This window comes from Lissotriton vulgaris, unplaced genomic scaffold (assembly GCF_964263255.1).
Source record: "Lissotriton vulgaris unplaced genomic scaffold, aLisVul1.2 SCAFFOLD_721, whole genome shotgun sequence".
NCBI lineage: Eukaryota > Metazoa > Chordata > Amphibia > Caudata > Salamandridae > Lissotriton > Lissotriton vulgaris.
In genome coordinates, this window is record NW_028246456.1 from 864,113 (window position 1) to 884,220 (window position 20,108).

At 44.6% G+C, this 20,108-nt stretch overlaps 1 protein-coding gene across 5 annotated transcripts in view; it reads right to left on the reverse strand.

Annotated features, from left to right (window-relative positions):
• CYRIB (CYFIP related Rac1 interactor B) overlaps positions 1 to 20,108 on the reverse strand; it is a 259,856-nt gene that overhangs the window by 194,529 nt on the left and 45,219 nt on the right. For all 5 annotated transcript variants that reach the window (XM_086949380.1, XM_086949382.1, XM_086949381.1 and 2 more), the window contains 2 exons: positions 12,778 to 12,899; positions 5,564 to 5,669 (listed from right to left, as the gene is read on the reverse strand). In XM_086949380.1, the coding sequence (XP_086805506.1) occupies positions 5,564 to 5,669; positions 12,778 to 12,899 (228 nt within the window). The remainder of the gene's footprint in view (positions 1 to 5,563; positions 5,670 to 12,777; positions 12,900 to 20,108) is intronic.

The window sequence follows — 20,108 nt, forward strand, 5'->3', positions numbered from 1 at the left end:
CAGGAAACCCTTTGTCCAAGCTCTCCTCGCTGGAAGGACTCCCAGCAGCAGGAGGTCAGACTTGTGTCTGTGGTGGCAGCATCCATTTTGTGATGCTGAGGCTCGAGTTAACTTTAACCGGGGTTCACAGTTACATACATGTCGTGTCCCTCTAGAAGGGTGGAATGCTAACCCCGTTGCCAGAATTGGCGAGGGGTTAGTATTCCAATTCGTATGACACCTTACTCGACATGTTTTGATAAAGCGATAGCAAATAACCGCGAGGATTATAATGCACTTAAGAGTATATGGTACGCATTATCAAAGAACAGCTATTAGATCTTGGTTCCGCAAGCTGCAGACGGGCTCAGCTCATGCCAGAGCACCATCTCACATAATTCCAAGCACTCTGCCTTCAGGATTGTTAAGGCCTGCCATAGGAGTGACTGATAGGAATATATGTGTCCATTTTAGGGTTAGATATAGGTATACTATATCTAAAGCAAAGGGTGATTACACCACCTTGCCCCAGCTGTCGTGCAGCCAGTTGTGTCAGATTTAGATGGCCAGCCAGGGGTGGCACAATACATGCTGCAGCCCCTGGTAGGCCCTGGGTACACCTATGCCCTGTGTACAGGGACTGATAAGGTGGCCCAGTACCAATTGGTAAATGCACCTACGGTACACGTGTCAATTTAGAGAGAGAGCAGCTAGGCTGTGGGTCTGATTAGCAGGCCCACAGCCAGGGAAGTCGTAAACCAGTGAAGCAAGAAGCAAAAATCTGGGGTGATCATAGGATTGCAGACCCTACTCTCCTACACACATGCCTCGAAAATCAGATTTTGCCTCTAGTTCTTCTAAATCACCTGTACTTTCTTGATTAGATGAAGGTTCTCCCAAGCTAACAGAAATTCTCGGCAGTGAATCCCTTTGAATAGGGTAGAATACACTAAACACAAAGTAGTTGGGACTGCTAACGGGTAATCTACCACTGAACATCAGGGGAAGAGGAGGGTAAAGAGAAAACAGACCAAATGTGCCTGACTGTACATAGGTACACGAAGATGATCGTATTACAGTTTGCAGAAGTTTCTACTGGTATTAAGCAAAAGCGTGTTTCATGGGGGGGAAAAACCACTTGCTTTAGTCTTGGCAAACACAAATGAAAATTACAGCAAAAGTAAACATGCATTTGCAATGCAATAGGTCTTGCATTATTAAAGTTTGAGCTACTGGCATTGCTAATAGTAATGCAACACCAATAGCTCAAACTTTAATATTGAGAGACCTATTGAAGTGCATTCTATGCGTTTACTTCAGTATCTTTGTGATGAAGTAAATTAGTAGGAGTTGCGTGTGAGCTTTAGTGGTGTACGCTATCTATGTAAAGTGGTGTTACCTCTCGAAATGCTGATGAGCTCCATCGTCCTTGTCTGTCTGAACGCTATTCATCGTATTGACCTCCGAAGGATAAACGGCCGAGTTGTGCCCGTTGGAAAGAAAACTGCAAAATTAGTATTATTTGTGCACCTGTTTCTGTAACCCAAACTTTAATACTGACTTTTTGGTTGGTTGTGGAAATACAGATCGTATTGGAATATTTAGTGGCCTGTGCTGTGCGCAATAGCCTTTGCAGCTGGGGTAGTAATTTGCAGCTGGGGTAGTAATCTATCGACCTATCTAAAGCTCTTTAAAGCATTTGTTGAGCATTTTTTGTTATTCAAAATGAAGACCGAAAATCATCTTGCCCTAACCGGAGCGATCCACTGAATATTATTTGGTATGTTAATGGGGACCTGTGGCGTTGGTCGTATTGCTATCGTATTGACCGTTAGGAAGGCGGCGCTGTTGTTTTACCGGCCACAGGCAGGTAGAGGGCTCTGTGTAGGCTGGGGGGCGGGGGAGGGGGAGTCAGGGTAGGCCCATTCCCCGCAGGGGTCTGCGGGACTTAAACAGGAAGTAGTGAGAGATGCTTTGTGTCTAGGATGTGATTAATGGCCGAGTTCAAGGGTGGAGGGAGTCGAGGGGCCATTATCACACCAAGTATGTCTACAGAGGGGTCAAAGATCACTCCAGCAGCTGGGGCAGTATGTTTAACTACATTCCGTCCTGGAGCGGGGGGAGGGGTCGCATTGCGGGCATTTCGACGAGAGGTTATTGCATCTCTTGACCAAAACAACAAGCAAAAAAAAAAAACACAGTATCGCTGCACAGTTATTCCAAATATTGAGAAGGATCAATGCGCCATTGAGTTAATAATGTATTGGACAGTACCACGTGCATGCTATGAAAGGGGTGTTGGGGCAAGGTCATTCAGGTCATTCAGGTGGAGAGGCTGAGGCTCTTCCCTGGTAGTATACCGAAACACAGAAAAAAGAAAACTCGAAAATCAAGACATGTGAAAATATCTCCTTCAAAAAATAGCATTCTTCGTTTTAACACCACCATCACCCCAAAAAACTGGTATGATCCGCATGGGTCCAGTTCGACAATTAAGGGTTGTTAAAAAAAATATAGATTTGCAGTGTGTGTGTTCAGACGACATTTTTACATGGAACTAGAGCCATGCCAGTGTGCTCTGGAAATCACCAACACTTGGCTAGAGTACTGAGCCAGTAAGCAGGCAGAATGGTGTTTAACGTTTGGAATGTTAGTGATGTTATCAGAATATAATAGGTACGCATTGAGTATCTTACGCTGTCGATATTTGCTAGAAGCTGCTACTCTCTTCTACCTGCGGAGCCTAAGGGGTGGTCGTCCAGAGTAAGTTTGCAGAGGAGTGTCAGAGTCTAGGGCACGAGCTGCCCAGCACATGCGCCGAAGACAGGACGCTGGGGACAAGTGGCAAAGCTGCAATTATCCAGTCTCTTGAAGCTCGGAGAGGGTCTGTAGTTGATCAGCTGGCGGGGCTTAAAGATGGGCGGCTCGCAACTGTTTCATTACTGTTTAAATTTTCTTGAATGAGCGCCAAGCATGCGGCCTCCGCTCGAAGCTCTAATCTTGAAGCAGCTCGCAGTGCTAGCCAGCAAGCTCTGCCGCAGTTAACTAGAAGCCTGCATTAAGCCAGCAGTCCACTCGGATTCTTACTTGTCAGTAAGCGGCTAATGCAGTTTTAGCCTAATTGAATGGATTTCTAATCCCATTTTTTCTGCTTCGTGGTTGGGGGCCCTGTGTGTTGAACACTCGCCGGTGACCAATGCTGCAGCCTGTAATTCAGGAGTTCAAATTCTAGGTAGGCAGACACTATTCCATTCTTCTTTGATGGGTCAATTGACTCCATTCCTTCGCCTGCAACCCCGTAGTGCACTCCTTTGTTAGTCAAAGTTCAGACCGTATTAGTAGGTTCTGTTACATACGGAGCAAGACATAAAAATTCAGAGTGAATATGTTACCGGAAAGCAACATCCGAGGGACAGAAGGAAAGGATGATTGTGAGTGTGCTGAAGCAGAGCATCCATCAGAAGAACAAGCAAATGGTGCACGTGAGAAGTTCGGCTGGGACCGGGAGTTGTGGGCAGCTCTGGAAACAAGCATTGGTGGCCGCGAAATTAAATAACAAAAATAAAACGCATGTGGTGACGCATCCGCATCACCGCAAATGCTACTTTGCCGGCAATCAGCTTGCTATGACGCGCATGTGCGCGCTCTTGTGCGCGTTCTAGCAAGCTGATCACCGGCAAAGTAGCATTTCTCAGAGCCAGAAATTATCACGGCAGAGACCAGCGCATGCGCAGGATCAGGCCGAGACCTAAAAACTGAAGTGAAATTGTACAGTGGCATAACTGGCTTTTCAGTCAGGGAGCATGCCAGGCTCAGTGTATGGAAGACGCCTAAGGAGTATAAAACATCTCTTTAATTTCACTGCCATCCACATTAACAGTTGGACTGCAAAAGCTACAATTTACAAAAGCAGGCCAACCCAGGAGTCTACTAATCAATGTTGGAATCTAAAAGGGGCTGTAAAGCTGGACCAAATAAATCCATCTTGACCTTCTCTACCAAGGTGTGCGTTTGCTTGTCTTCAAACCAGTGCTACTCCTCCGTGGTCTCAGCCCAACAATATGACCTGAATTATGTTGGCAATTATGGATTTTAGTTGTTTTCAGTAATGTGTACTTTTAACCTGACATAGAACCTTTTCCCATGTTCCAATATTTTGCTTGCCCGTTGACTTTTTATATATAGACGTATAACTATATTTTTATTTTGTGCAGACGTAACGTATAGCCAAAAGTGCCTAAAATATGCTATGCCACTAACCCTCCCTTGAGAATAGGTGTCAAAAGGTGTGTTAATGTCAGTGTCCCAGGAGTTTAGAGGGGCAGCTTCTGTGAAAACGGTGCAGGAGGCAGTCCCAAATAGTTGTGTCTGCTCCTTGGAGACACCAAGGGTCCAGAGGGAGAAGGAGCAGGGCTGATAAAGTCCAACAGGGCTTGCCGTAAAGCCGCAACTTGAAGCAGAGCTGATGATGATAGGAACACCAACCAAAGCTCCAACAGAGCCAGAATTCGCTCAGAGGAAGAAGGAAGTGTTGCAGAAGGCCATCACGCGTTCCAAATGATCAAAGAGTGTGACATTTTCTTCAAGGCTGAAGGAGGACTTTTGTTTTCTATGGTGTTTGCTGTGTTTTACGCGAGAGAACATTTTGGAGGACCACTGTCAGGAGATTAACCTGAGGGAGGAAAAAGGGACCAATTAAGGAGTCTCTGGCAGGGCATAGAGGAGCAGGTGTCATCCACTGAGGGCACAGACAGATGTCATGGGGGGGAGGGGGGTTGGACAGTGTCTTATTTATATCAAAGTCAACATGATTTGAATCTCAACACATCAGTAGTTCATATTTGACCTTTTCTGGTGATTAAGGGTTGATATAATTTAGAGGAATTCCACAACAATGAAGGAGAGAATGGACTTACTTTGGTGAGGCGCACAAAATAAAGAACTGATATAAACGTGCCAAAAAGTGTAATAGATCAGTGGGGCCGCAACTGGACTCTCATTTCACCATCAGTATCCCTGAAGAGCTACTGGTATGTGAAAATGTTAACAGATCCATTCAAGCACCTGGAGTTATCAGTCGGTAGAAGTGCCCAACAGAAATGTGCATTTTAATCTCCACAGGTATTATTACAGAATTCTGCATATTCCAAAAAGGCCAACAGATTCTGCGGGGTACAGAGCAGATAAAAAAAAAGAAATCTGGCTAATTTCGTTGGCCTATACATGTGTGTTCCTTAAATTAAATGTTTGTGACTACATGGATGCCTTGCACTGACAGACAGATGTGCAGAGGTTGACTTTTCTGTCCAATGGATCATGTCTCATTAATCATGCAGTTTGTTTGATCTCTAGGAGAAAGAAATCATTAACCACAGGGATTTCGGGCATTGTGTTTGCCAGAACACATGGTTCTAATCCACAATGTCCTAGTAAACAGAGTTCAGCAGTATTTCGAATACCTTAATAGGACCAAAGACTTCAATGCCCTTTCATGATGTTACCATATCTCCATACCAAAGCTTGAGTAATGACTTAACAGAAACTAACTTGTAACAAATGTTTACCTCATTTTGGTGCCACTTACCAAGTCTTTGTGAAAATTCATAGAATTTCTTTAGTTTTCCAACTAAGGGAATAACAGCACCCCATGCTTTCTCCTGCAACTTTTCATCAGTAGCATGCTGAATTGCCTTTAAAATCAAAGTAAAAAACATCAGACTATGGATAACACAAACTCAAAACATTCATAAGAGGACTTAACTTCGAAATGCGCAGATTGAAAAGCGACATGTTAGACAAGAGGACAAACAGAACTGCATTCTAACAAGTAGACTAAGACAGCAATTTTCACTATTACACTTTGTGAGCTAGCTACAGCGGTTACACAGTGAATTATCAAACACGGAAAAATATTTTGAAATACAGACTACTTGGCATTTTGCAGAGCTGCCATAAAAGCATGTTCTGCCAATGCATTCTGGTTCTACACATACAATACAAAAGCCTTTATCTTTAAATAAGGCTCACAGTGCTTCGTGGAAAATACAAGTTACCAAACTTTAATTGTACCATCTTTGACAAAGGAGGGTCTAAACCCATCCCTGATATCTCCAAGGTCGGTACACTTTAAACACCCACAATATTGCAATGAAGTAGATGACTTATTGCTCTAGGGCTATGATGTGTCCCACAATGTTGGGCAAGCGATGGGCAGGGTTGCTTAGTTGTATTCTGAAGGCAACAGTCAACACATTGGAAAAGCCAAATCAGCAAAAAGCCCAAGAAGAGAGTTTGGACACTTAAGTTGGCCAATGTGGAGGTTGTAGGCTCTTAGCCACACCCTGCTCTCTTCATGTGCAATGCATGTACCAGGCCTCATTCACTGTAACCAAACTGAGAAACTAACATACATTTAAGTAGGCCAAGGAATGTTGAATTATAGACCGCAAAATTAGATTAATTATTGTATGTTGTGATAAATGTGATTTCTAATAAAATATGAACCTCTACAACTGTACCGAAACCAGTAAATGTGTTCAGACCACAATAATGAAAGGGCCAATAATCCAAACAAAGTATGGCAGGAGGGTGCTTAGCATGTCATTTTTTGTATTCTCTATTAGGAGAGAAAGAATGAGAGGCACATACTACTAAGAGTGCCTTGTCCAGCATTCAAAGTATGCAAGAAATAAGGCACCTCTCCCTGATTGTGATGCATTCCTATTTGGCTGTCAGAATAAGGCTGTCTCTACTTCCTTTTGTACATGAATATAAAACACTTGCTTGTTGACTGACCCAGGTCACAGATCTTATATTCTAATGCTCTTAGGTACACTTGTAGCCCTTTTTGCGGCACGGATTCACACTTTTGGGTATCTGATTTCATGCTTGTACAGATAACCCCAATCAGCTGGTCCATATTGATGGCCCGCAAAGGAATGAATATTAGAATCTTTGGTTCTGCTTGCTAGAGGTTTCTGAAAGACTTAGTTCTTCAAATCTTAGCTTCATTTAAACAGAGGTTCTCACCCTAAATCCCTCCCACATTCCATCTGGAACACAACCCGATGGCCAACAGCTACCTCAAAAAGTCACAATTTTGGTGTCTTTTTTCACACTGCTTTATATTTCATTTACCAAATCATCAACGTGGCCTCTGGTGTGTTCCTCATCTTATGTTCTTGTACAAAATTATCCTACTACCTGCATTCATACTACTGGTGCCTCACACGTTAGTCTGTGATATCCTCACATCTGACCTAAAACACGTTCTAGCAAGGGCTGCCCAAGTTCCAAGCCAGTAGACTGCAGATTATTCAGAAAACTGCAGCTGTTCTCCTTCGGGACCAAAGTAACGCAAATAAATCTCCACTCATCTATGCAACCTTTAATAGCTTCTTGTTAAAAAACGAAGGAATTTCAAATGCGCTATATTTGGTTCACTTGCCTTTAAATATCTTTGATCCTACAGACTTTCAAAGAAAGATCAGTCATTATGTACCTAAACACTCTTTGACCTGCCTCTTTGGCACTTGCCAATATTCAGTGGATATGCTCTGCTCAGGTAGTAGGCCACTCCGTTTAAGACTATGTCTAAGATCTTGTATGCTTCCGCCTTATACATCTCCTTACCTATCATTCCACAGACTACTAACATACCTATATCCCTCATAACTGTTCTCCCCGCCACTAATCATTTAAAATCTAGCACCAGGATACATTTGGTAACCATGTGCTTTACAATTCTTTAATCAACCTGTCTGTTCAAATCAGGGATAGTTTGACAGGCTCCTTGAAAGGTTGGACACTGCCACTAATCGCAATGCCCATTAATGTAGAAAAATGTTCAAGTCTGGATGCTCATGAAACATGAATCGGAATGAAACAGAATCATTTTAGAATCTTTACTTCACAAAAGCCTAACTGCAACCCTTCTAGATCTTAGAAGATTCCAGGATAAAAGCAGCTGAACTCCAGGCTGGGTCAAAAATATTGCAACCAAAATGCAGAGTCGCTGATGTCGGGGTCTACTTTGATCGCTCAATTTACTAAGAGCAATCACTTACTGTAAAGGTCACTTTGATTAGCTGAACCTTTATGGCATGTGGGTAAAAAAATTAACACAAGCCTGATTTGTAAATCATCTCAGGACGACCATGTCTGCTGTTCCTCAAATCTGGGACCAATAGTTTGCACATTTTGTTAAAAAGTATTGCATGGAAACCACTTCTGGCAACAGTTCTCTAAAAGACTACACTAGTTCTAGAGTTTACAATTTTGTTGCAAAACCTGCAAGCAAAGGATTATTAATGGGCATCCCAGCATGGAGGGCCCAGAGACCGGTACAGGCAGTGATCATGTAGTGGTTGTTGTGGAGGTTGAGACATGAAAGTTTGAATAAAATGCTATTTGCATTGACCACTCCTTACGACCGGTCCTCAGATTGAAGACATACTCCGAAAACATTTGACCATTTATTCAGGGTTTGATAACATCTTTATTGTATGGGCACAGTGTATAAAGCAAATCTTAAACTCAGAAATTAGATGCCAAAGAGAGAAAAATCTATTCCCCTTAAACCTGAATGTAGAAGCTGTCAGAAAATCCTGGTGAAGCTTAGGAAAGGATATGGCATCTCTGTTAAACATCTTCAACACTAGTTGTCACTCCAATGCTCATCCATGCTTCCAACCAATTCCCAAGAAAACCCACTAACTCAAAAATGACACCTTCTTAAAACCCATCCAGGAGTCTCATCGTTGTGGAACTAAATAAGAAGGCAACTTTGTTTAGCCTTTAAATCCAGCTGGATATGCTCCTTTTTGCCACACTCACTCTAGATCTTGATCCTATATCCTCATCTAGTGAAGACTTTCATAGGTAGTCATAGAGGGGAGAGTTAAAAGAAAATGGTCAAATATACTCTAAACAACTCTTAAAATCAAACAGTGTCACAACTTTTCTAGTGGCAAATGGTAATATTTTGGTTCCTATTAGTAGGCAGTATGTATTAAAAAGATTGATCCACCTTCAATTGGGAAGGCCCTGGAGAATATTGCTTTAACAAACTGCACGTTTAGTGAAATACACATTGTTTACTGAAAAAGAAACCTTAAGAGGTTTACTCTTACATGTGCCCTAGAGGTTTGTTATAAACACTTCAGAAAATAAATCCATGAGTGGATATAATTATAAACATAGCAACAGAAAAGCTATTCCCCGCATTGCAGTATAATGTTTACCTTTCAAGACTGACAAATTGATGGTCACCAACTGTGGCCATGTTTCTACGATGTAGATAGTCAGATAACCCTCAAATTCTTAACCAATTATCGAAACAGACTCAAGCATTCAGAGTCCAGACACACCTGCCTCGAAAAGGCCTGGAGGAACACCAAATCCCACAACTTCAGTGCCGCTAACAAGGCCCACCACCACCTCATCAGAAAAACGGGGAAAAAAGCGATTGAAGACAGAATCTCCATCCACGCACACAACAGCAAAGAACTCTTCAACATCATCAAGAAGTTCGCCCAACCCACCAGCGAATCGACCTACATCCCTGACTCACAAGACCTCTGCGACAAACTCTGCACCTTCTTTCACCACAAAATCAAAAGCATCTACAACAACTTTGACGAAGACAGCCCACACACTGAACCCACACCAAGCACTCAGACACCCTAAGCCAACGATAGACAGTTGGACAGCCCTCACCACAAAAGACGCACTGAAGACAAGTCAATCCACTCTGGGCCCCCACAAACCCCTGCCCCCACCACATCTTCAACAGAGCTGCCGGCACCATCGCACCCCTGCTCCGCCACACCATCAACCGCTCCCAGGTGGCCGCCTCGTTCCCAGACGACTGGAAACACGCAGAGATCAACCCCCTCCTGAAGAAACACTCGGCGGACCCCACCGACCTCAAAAACTACAGACTCATCTCCCTGCTCCCGTTCATAGAGAAAGCCATCAACAGCCAACTCGCCACTTTCATCGAAGAGCACAACATCCTCGACTCCTCCCAATCCGGCTTCAGGAAAACCCACAGTACGGAAACCACCTCCTTTCCGCAACAGACTACATCCGCACCCTACTGGACAAAGGGAAACAGTAGCCCTCATCCTCCTAGACCACTCAGCGGCATTTGACCCAGTCTCCCACCGCACCCGGATATGCAGACTTCACGACGCAGGGATCAAGGACAAGGCGCTCTACTGGATCAGCTTCTTCCTCTCCGGCAGAACGCAGCGGGTGAGTCCCCCACCCCACCCTCCTCTCTGACCCTACACAAACCACCTGCGCAGTCCCCAAGACTCCTCCCTCAGCCCGACCCTCTTCAACGTCTACATGGCTCCGCTCGCCCCCATCGTCAGAACCTACGCACTCAACATTGTGTCATACGCAGACATCCAACTCATCGTCTCCCTATCCAATGAACCCAACATCACCAGACACAACTTTCGAGAAGGCATGGAAGCCATCGCCAAATGGATGAAGAACAGCTGCCTACAACTAAAAGCCAACAAAGACACAGAAGTACTCATCATGGGCCCACACCCAGACACCTGGATTTGGGATTTGGGTGGTCCCCACGCCCTCGGAAACCTGCCCACCCCCACGGACCACGCACACAACCTGGGAATCATCCTGGACTCCGAGCTAAAAATTGTCCGCCAGATCAACTCAGTCTCAGCCTCAGTCTCCTGCTTCCTCACCTGCCGCCTCCTACGTAAGACCTTCAAATGGGTCCCCCTTGAACACAGAAAGACAGTCACTCACGCCCAGGTCACCAGCAGACTCAACTACGGCAACGCACTCTACGCCGGAATAAACAAAAAACTCAACCGCAAGCTACAGAACATCCAGAACGCTGCGGCAAGACTGGTCCTCAACCTGGCAAAACACTGCCACATATCCCAGCACCTGCGCATACTCCACTGGCTCCCCATCGAGGCAAGAGTCACTTTCAAGATGCTTCCCCACGCACACAGAGCCCTCCATGACACCGGACCAGCATACCTGAACAGCCAACTCAAATTCCACGCACCCCAAAGGACCCTACTATCAGCCCAGCTCTCCCACGCTGTGGTCCCAGACAACATCGCTTCCCATCTTCGTAAGAACCCTCAAAACCAGGCTCTTCGGCGGACCCGCTCCTTGATGGACTGAAACCTGCAGCCCCCAGCGCCTTGAGACCCATATGGGTGAGTAGTCGCGCTTAACAAACGCCTGCTTGATTGATTGCGACAACCAGGATTGCTGCCTTGTCTGCTTGTTTAATTATGTGAGCCTGATCGGTCTGTACATTTGGATCCTTTTATTGGGCATCCTCTTTATATCTAAATTAATTTATCACAATGTCTTATTTCCACCTTCACCCTTTTTCAAGGGCTTAGAGACCAATTTCAAGAAGCGCTACCACCGCTTGTTACTGCAAGACACAGAACAACCTTTGAGGCTAATCTCCCACAATATTTATAGCTTACACATTGTGAGGTGGCATTTTGCAAATGTAATAGAAAAACTAGAGGCCCAGATTACGAAAAATGCCTAGACCGTTATTAATTTGTTTATTAAAAAAACAGAAGTATGAACCAGCTCCGCAACAGAGTGAGTGGAAAGAGGACATGGACTGGTGCATGTTGGTGGAGAGAGTGGGGTATGAAAGAAGAGGCTGTCCCCAAAATTGGGCCAAAGATATGGGAGAAATGGAATGATTACAGAGGAGGTATATGTGCCTCTATTGCAAATACTGGTTTTAATCCAGTAGATCTGGAGCGTCCAGACTCAAATGCTGCCTTGTGATTTGATGGCAGGGGGGTTTGAGGGCTTTGAAGAAAGATGGGGTTCAGAATTCGTCGAAGTGTGTCTTGTGTAATGCTTACTGTTAGTCTTCTTTTGTTTGCTTTACTTGCAATAAAAAGATCTTAAAAAAAAAAAACAGGTATGCTTTTTATTCACCTAGCGCAGAATGTTCCCAACTCTGTAAATTCTACCACTGGTATTCCTCACCGCTAAGGTGCCCTGTCCTCCTTTTCTCCCTGCTTGGTCAGAGTCACTTATTGGCAGAAAACGATATACCAAGGACGAACAAACAATTTAGTTGTGGATACCAGTGTGGGGGGGACTTGGTGGCACATTAGTGTGGCTGTCAGGAGCAAGTCAGACTCTTACTATTTACTGGAGGAGATGCAAATATTGCCTCCACTGAGCAAAGCTTTATAGACTCCTTCACTTTTCTAATCTCTACCTAGTGGTTTTGGAATTGCTGAACTGAGGATCACTGCTTTTGTTTTTGTGAAGCTCTCCACTTGAGTAGATGTGTGCAAAAAAGCATAATCATATGCACTACATACAACTACCTCTCACACCCCTATGCCCAGAGTCTAAAGACCTCTCTCGTCCAGCGTCACCACACAAACATCTCTTACCAACCTGCAGTAAATTCATATACACTCCCAATGAACACTTGCATCACATTATTTGACTTAACAGTTCTGCATAGCTTTTAAAGGCCATCTCTATGGATCATGGCCTCAGTCGCCATTCCATTGTGTCGGCCGCCATTTATGGCGATTTCTGCAGCTATTATACTTAATTGGAAAGTCCATTTACATAACACGCATATATGGTCACTTAATATTTGGCTGTTAAGGAAGAGAAAACTAAACATTACAATGGAATGAATATGTTAATCACCCACCACTGTAAAAATCCTATGGATGGCATAAACTGGCAGCAAAACAATCTCTGCCAGAATAAAAGTCATCGTAGACATTTTGAAAGTTTTACCTGTCGAATTTCATGGCCTGCACCTCTGTATGACTGTAAATCGTCCAATATTCCCTCTGCATCTTTTAACACTACATTCACCTGATTGTAGATCTCCTTTTCAAATTCTGTTGGTCTGGCATCTAAACAGCAGGAAAATATATTAGTAAACATTCAATTGTATGTTATTTCATGTTATAGTAAATCAGCCGAAAAAAAGGCGAAAGCATCAACATTAAATGTACAGGCTTTTCGGGACAAGGCCCACGGTAAATGCCCGGGACCCGATGGTCTCCCAGTTGAGTATTTCCAAGCATACTCTGCTGTCCTACTTTCTGCCCTGGTAGAGACACTTTGTGAGGCTCAAACCTACGAGGCCTTACCAACCCACATGCGGAAGTTCTCGATAATTATACTCTTAAAACATGACAAGGACCCCACGGATCCCAGTTCATACCAGCCACTGTTCGTGCTTAATGTGGATGTCAAGCTTCTCACGAAAGTACTGGCACTGAGTTTGAGCTGTGTGGTTACACACCTGGTACACAGGGATCAGTGCAGCTTTATGCCAAGAAGAGGCACCTACATGAATCTGAGAAGGCTCTCACATGTGATGCATTCGACCCAAGACAAAGCGGTGGAGGCAGCACTAGTTGCCTTAGATATTGTAAAGGCATTTGATACCATTTCCTGGGAATATCTGTGGGAGATGTTGAGGCAGATGGGTATGGTTCTAGGCTTTTTGACATGTCTGCCTTCTGTATCAAAAGCCTAGAGCGAGGGTGTGCACCCGACAGACTGTGTACGATGCCTTCAATATTGAGAGAGGAACTGGCAGGGATGCCCAATGTTCCTGCTCCTTTTTGTGCTCGCCATGGAGCCATTAGCTATACACCTGAGGGTAGAACTGGGTGACTGGGGTATGCGAGCGGGCGCCATGACATTTTGTGTCAATGTATTCGGGTGACACCCTCATATATGTGTCGGATCCAGGAATCTCAGTGCCCAACCTCCTGCGGCTTAAGACTACCTTTGGGAGAGTGTCGGGTCTTCACATCAACCGCGACAAGACCATACTTTTCCCCCTAGTGTCCCTAGCAGACAGTTCGGAGGCTGGTCTCCCTGCTGTCGGTTGCCGTGGGATGCCACAGTTTCATAATATGGGAATGCAGATAATGCAGGACTCACACCAACAATATGAAATGAATAGGAGTAGAGTGTTGGAAGGCCTCACAGGCTAAAGTTCTGGAACACGCCATCGCCGTTGGTTATGAGTAGGGTGTCACTAAACAATATGGTATTACTACCCCAATGCCTATACGCTATGTAGCACTCCTTCTGCATCCTACCAAACTCCTTATTTAAGAGGCTTGACAGATTACTGGTCTCACAGGTGTGGTCAGGGAAAAATAACAGAGTTTAGCTAGAGAACCTAAAGCTAGACATGGCTGAAGAAGACTGGGTCTCCCAAACCTTAAGTTACACTACTTGGCAGGGTTACTTCAATACGCAGCATGAAGACTCCAAATGGGAATACTTGTTACCGGAGAGATTGACTGCTGCAGAGTTACCTCTGCAGTGCCACAGATCACCAGCAGCTACCTCTTTTACAGTCAGATAGGTCGCGCAAACCTGGGAAAGAGCAGTCACCCAAGTACTAAAGAGGGTACCCTATGCTAAGATGCTACCCATTTGGTACCTTCATGACAATGGAGGAAGCAGGAGTACATTACGGAATAGTTCCTGGACACTTTTTGCAATACGCCAGTGTCCCGCACGACCAGGGAGCTGTAGACAGCATTCCCTGGGTTAGTGAATTAAACACTCTGAGGGTGATGTTGGACCCCGGATCCACCAAGGCTATACTCTCCAGACTATAAGCTGTTCTAGAAAGTGATAGGTAGACGGATTTCACATCCACGCATGATAAATTGGACTGGAGCTTAGAGAGCTCTCTCAGGTGGAGAGTGGAGGCGTAACGGGGAGCAAGTGTAGGAGGTGGCCAGCAAAGCCATGTTTAAATTGACACCATTTTATTACTTACATAGAGCGTACCCGACACCGCAGTAGTTGCATAGGGTGAACCCAACTCGCAAAGATGCAGGCGTCCCCAGCTGCCTTTGCACGGCCCGTGAACATGCCAGGTTATTGGACCGTTTTAGGAGGAAATAGTACGGAAGCTGCAAAGAGTGACGGGTATAAAAGCTGAACTAACAACATGACATTGCTTTTCTTGAACTGTTGCCCTTCCCTAATAAGCCTTTACAATGCAATAGGTCTTTCCTTTGGGACCTTGTAAGGATTTAGTAATGAAGGGAGAGACTGCACCGGACGAGCAGGAAACCAGACGCAATGGTGAAAATGAAAGTGTGTACATTGTTAAAAGGCACACCGCCCTCCAAAGTAGAACAATAAACGAGCGATGCAAATGCCGACGTAAAACATGAAGCGGGCGCTGTGCTGATACACATGCAGAGGCTAACAAAAAAAAAATACACAACGGAACCAATATATAACAAAAGCATAAGACCGCGATTAGAAGTGGCAGCTCCCTTGGAGAGTGTGAAACACAAAAACGAAGCTGAGACCCATCCTTGTTTAAAGGTCTTCAGAGCTGAAATGTTCTCATTGCCAAAGAGCAGAGAGCAAAGAAGTGCATATCAGTTAAAGATGTTGGTTATCTTTGAAAACTCACATGGAGCGCATAAAGGCATTGTGGCAGATAGCAACTGAGGAAACCATATATTGAGTCGACAGTGTCGCAACCAGAGCAGAGTATGTGTTTTGCCATCCTGTCCGTCAAGCACAGTGGAGCGGAAGCCAGCTTCTTCCAAGTGGTCCTTCAAGACATCTTCAAACAGCAGGAAAGGGTCAATGACAGACAGCAGAATCTTGATGAGAAGATTCCACATGGCTTCTTCTACAGGCAAAGTGCAATTTGAGGCCCTTTGTCACCTAATGCAGAAGGCTGTAACTGAAGCTATATCCTCTGAAGCAGACCCAATGACCATCTAGGTCAACATCAGGCAACGTGCCCAATCCAAAAGCATTTTGAAGGCAAAAGTAGTCCCTAGCCCCTGTTCTCACAGGAGGACGAAGGTGTCCAACCTTGTTGTTATCATGATAAATCATAGAGGGTATCCAAATTGGATCCATGTTGAATCTATAACATTTTCCCATACAGTTAAAGTACTCATCACAAGGCATGGTCCTGTATGCTATATCTCCCAATAAATGCTGTGATTTTTGATTAGACAGGAAAATACTCAGCTTTCTGAAAATCCCTCCAATAATAAAAGGTAACCTAATGCTGTGCAGATGGTGCCAAAGGCAGAGTCAATTCCAGCTTTAAAGGCAGAACAGCTGACAATGTCTGTGGTGAAGAATGAGGGGTGGATGGCTGATAAGTAAGACACACCAGAGGTAGCTAGGAAGAACTTTTGCAAGAGGCGGCTAGGAACGCCTGCGTGAAGTCCACTGGGTTTATTGCATCCACGCCAGGGGCTGGAAAAACCAAAAGCACATCATTTAGCTCGATCTGTAAAGCCGGTTTCACACTTAAAAATTTCAACTGAAGCAGACTCAAAAGCCATGGTCGAGATGCAGAACCAGTAGCTGAACGATCTATCCCTGGAACACAAACATCGACATACTAAAGAATCTCTCAAGCGCCAGTTGTGTGGTCTCCTAGAGGCCTGCTAGTGGAGGGCGCACTCTTGGGGGATTTATTGATTAAAGGCAAACTACAGTAGAATATGTAATGGCACAAGATAGCAAAGCAGCGCTGCTTACCAGATGCCGATCCTGGATCATGAAGCTTTTTAGCATCCGCTCTCCTTTATGGTCTTAGCATGCATGAGCTCACACTTCTCACAATATATGGAATCATACCACAGTCTGAGACACAGCCGGCAGACATCGTGGGGGTTCTATATCAACATTTGTTTGCCGCAAGAGTGTCAATGTTTTATGCCTGTAAGCTATAGAGGTTAGACTGTAACCAAAATTCTGCATTATTAAAGCTTTTAACTGCAAAGTTCACAGGTAAGCAATTCTGGAATCACATCCCAGGGCTTGGGGGAAAAAAGGGACTGACTTTTGGGCACCTAAGTGGCGCCTTAAGTACCTCCATGACGTTACTGGCTCCTGCTGCTTGATAGACACCTATTAATTCTCTATGTGAAGCCACAGAAGAAGCCATTTATTTCTTTAACCTATGATTGGTTCATTTATTTACCACAGTCTTCCGATATCCTTGTACCTGGCGGAAAGAATCTTGCTTCCAGCTTGTACATTAGTAAAGCATGCACATTTTAAAAATTTCCCTTTTTTTAAAGTTAAGGGGTGTATGTTCGAGACTGAACTTTTTATTTCAGTTAATTAGCTTAATTTGGCAGGTTTTTTTCCCTTTTTTCCTATCCTGTTCTTTCAGGTGTAAGGCAGGATTCTTCCCCAGTTGAGCAGAGGGATGTTCATCTGAACATGCGCCTCTCGCTCAACAATGCCAACTTCATCAACACGCAATTAGGGCTATTCAGGGTGGTAAATGGCATGTCAGTACACTGAACAATTGCATGTGCCACAGTCACACCCACTGCAAAAATAACAGTTGATTGACAGAATGCAGAACAATGTCATACCTTCACCCCACTACAAAGATCTGGGTCTAAATCCATCGTTTTTTTGCACTCCACACCACCCCAGTTCAGACATGGCCATATGCAAATCAGCCTTGACCCTGTGCCTCATGGGAACAGTCCAGCCCGAACTGCCAAGCCATGTCTTTCCTGGACCGGAATCAAGCATCCTAGGACCGGTTTCTGGCTATCAGCCGTCTTCAGCCAGGATAGCTTGACTCCAGTGGTGTGGAGAGCATGGGACTCACGACTGAGCATACCCACCCCACTCGGGTGACAAATGCAAAAATAACAGTTGATGGACAGAATGCAGAACAATGTCATACATTCACCCCAGTACAGAGATCTGGGTCTAAATCCATCGTTGTTTTGCACTCCACACCACCCCAGTCCAGACATGGCCATATGCAAATCAGCTTTGACCCTATGCCTCATGGGAACAGTCCAGCCCGAACTGCAGAGCCATGTCTTTCTGGGACCGGAACCAAGCATCCTAGGACTGGTATCAGCAGAGTGGGCTAAAGAACGGTGATGGAATAAACCCAGATCTGTTGACTGGGTGTGAGTGTTCGATTGGTTCAGATGCTCCGTCCATCACCACCCCCTTTTGTACTGCTTTGTTCGCCATAAGTTGGCAGGGTATGCGCAGACGAGAGTCCCTTGCTCACTTTGCCACTGGATTCAAGCAAGCCGGGCTGGACACGGCTAAAGTGCCAGAAACCGGTCCTCGGAAGCTTGTTCCCGGTCCAGGAAAGGCATGGCTTGGCAGTTCGGGCTGGACTGTTCCCATGAGGCACAGGGTCAGACTGATTTGCATATGGCCATGTCTGAACTGGGGTGGCAGAGTGGGCTAAAGAAAGGTGATGGATTAAACCCAGATCGGTTGACTGGGTGCGAGTGTTTGATTGGTTCAGATTCTCCGTCCATCACCACCCCCTTTTGTACCACAGTCACACCCAAGGCACGCTCATCTGGGCCCACCCAGGTCTGAACAGGACTAAGGGTCAGTGAGGCTGCTAGTCCTGTAGGATACTTTTCTGCAGCCACCAGTTAATATGATAAGGAAACTAGAGTGCTTAAATGTTTTTGTCCACCCAGTAAAGGTTCAATAAACTTCACACACGGTGAATGTTTGCATTGTTCAGCATTCCGGCCATCATTCGTTCCATTTGCTTTTGTCGCCCTATGAGTATGCCCAGACGTGGGTTTCGTGCTCACTGCGCCCCTGGAATTAAGATAGCCTGGCTGATGAGGGGTGATACCCAGAAACCGGTGCCAGGATGCTTATTTCTGGTCAAGGGAGGACCTGGCTTGGCAGTTCGGGCTGGACTATTCCCATAAGGAGCAGTGTCAAAAATGTTTTGCATACAGCTGGGTCCAAACTGGGGTGGCGTTGTGAGCCAAAGAACAATGGATTAAATCCAGATCTCCGTGCCTTATGGAGAATGCTTGAATTGTTCAGCATTCTGTCGATCATTGTTTATTTGGGTTTTGTTGTCATAAGTGGGAAGGGAATGCCCAGACGTGGGTCCTGTGCTCAATACGCTACTGGAAACAAGCTTGCCTTGCTGATAAGGGGTGACACCCAGAAATCGGTCCTAGGATGCTTGTTTCCAGTCCAGGGAGGACCTGGCTAGGCAGTTTGGGTTGTACTGTTCCCATAAGGGGAAGGGACACAACTGATTTGCATGTAGCTGGGTCCAAACTGGGATGGCGTGGTGAGCAAAAGAACAAGGGGATTAAACCCAGATCACTGTGACTGGGGGTGAATGTTTGCATTGTTCAGCATTCCGTCCATCATTTGTTCCTTTTGCTGTTGTGTGACCTACTGGCACTGGAGAGGTGTAACAGATTCAAGATGCACTCCGGCCCCTGGCAGGATTCGAGAGGTGAAGAATCTGCCAGTAGCAGTATTCATCAGAAACGTGTGGTCCTTCAGTCTACGGGTATAAGCAGTTCTGGCATAAACTGAAAGTTGGTAAGGTCTTATTCAGTGATCAAAGCAACATAAAAGTCTAGTTTAGGGTAGAAAAAGGAGTGCAGAGTACAGCTGTAGGTCTTACTCACACCTCAATTACTCAATGTTTAACTACCTTTGAATAATTGGACATCCTCAGACAGATAAACCATACTGTAAGGGACCAATTATAACTTGCATTTAGCAGTGCCAAGGGTCATTTATGGGAAAGTCCTAGGGGTTCAAACCACATTCGAATTACAAAACCAACATCTTTTCAATAATATTATTGATCAGGAGGCTCCTATTCTGAAACACTTGCAAATCACGTAAACAGATGATCAAAAATAATTATTTAGGTCTCCGATGACACTATTGTGTACTTCTATGTGTCAAAGCCTGATTTGCCAAGAAAAAAAGTGCATTTTATTTTCTTGCAAATGGAAGTTGAGTTTTTTCTTTTTGCAACATACATCAACTCTATACAAAACATCAGATACACATTCAGAAATTAATACAAATTCTAGAGTAGATGAACAATGCACTTGCAAAGCATTATTTTATTAATTTCTCTTCCACAAGGCATTTACTCTGAACACACCAGGGATTTTCTAAACTATTTTCTCAAAAAGACCAAAAATCCTTTTCATTGTTTGTAAAATGATTATGCAATTGAAACAGAGATGCTGGCTTTTCAATTTAAAATGTCAAGTTCATTTAGCACCAAAGCGCAGGAAATAGCAACAATTCCCAGTTAG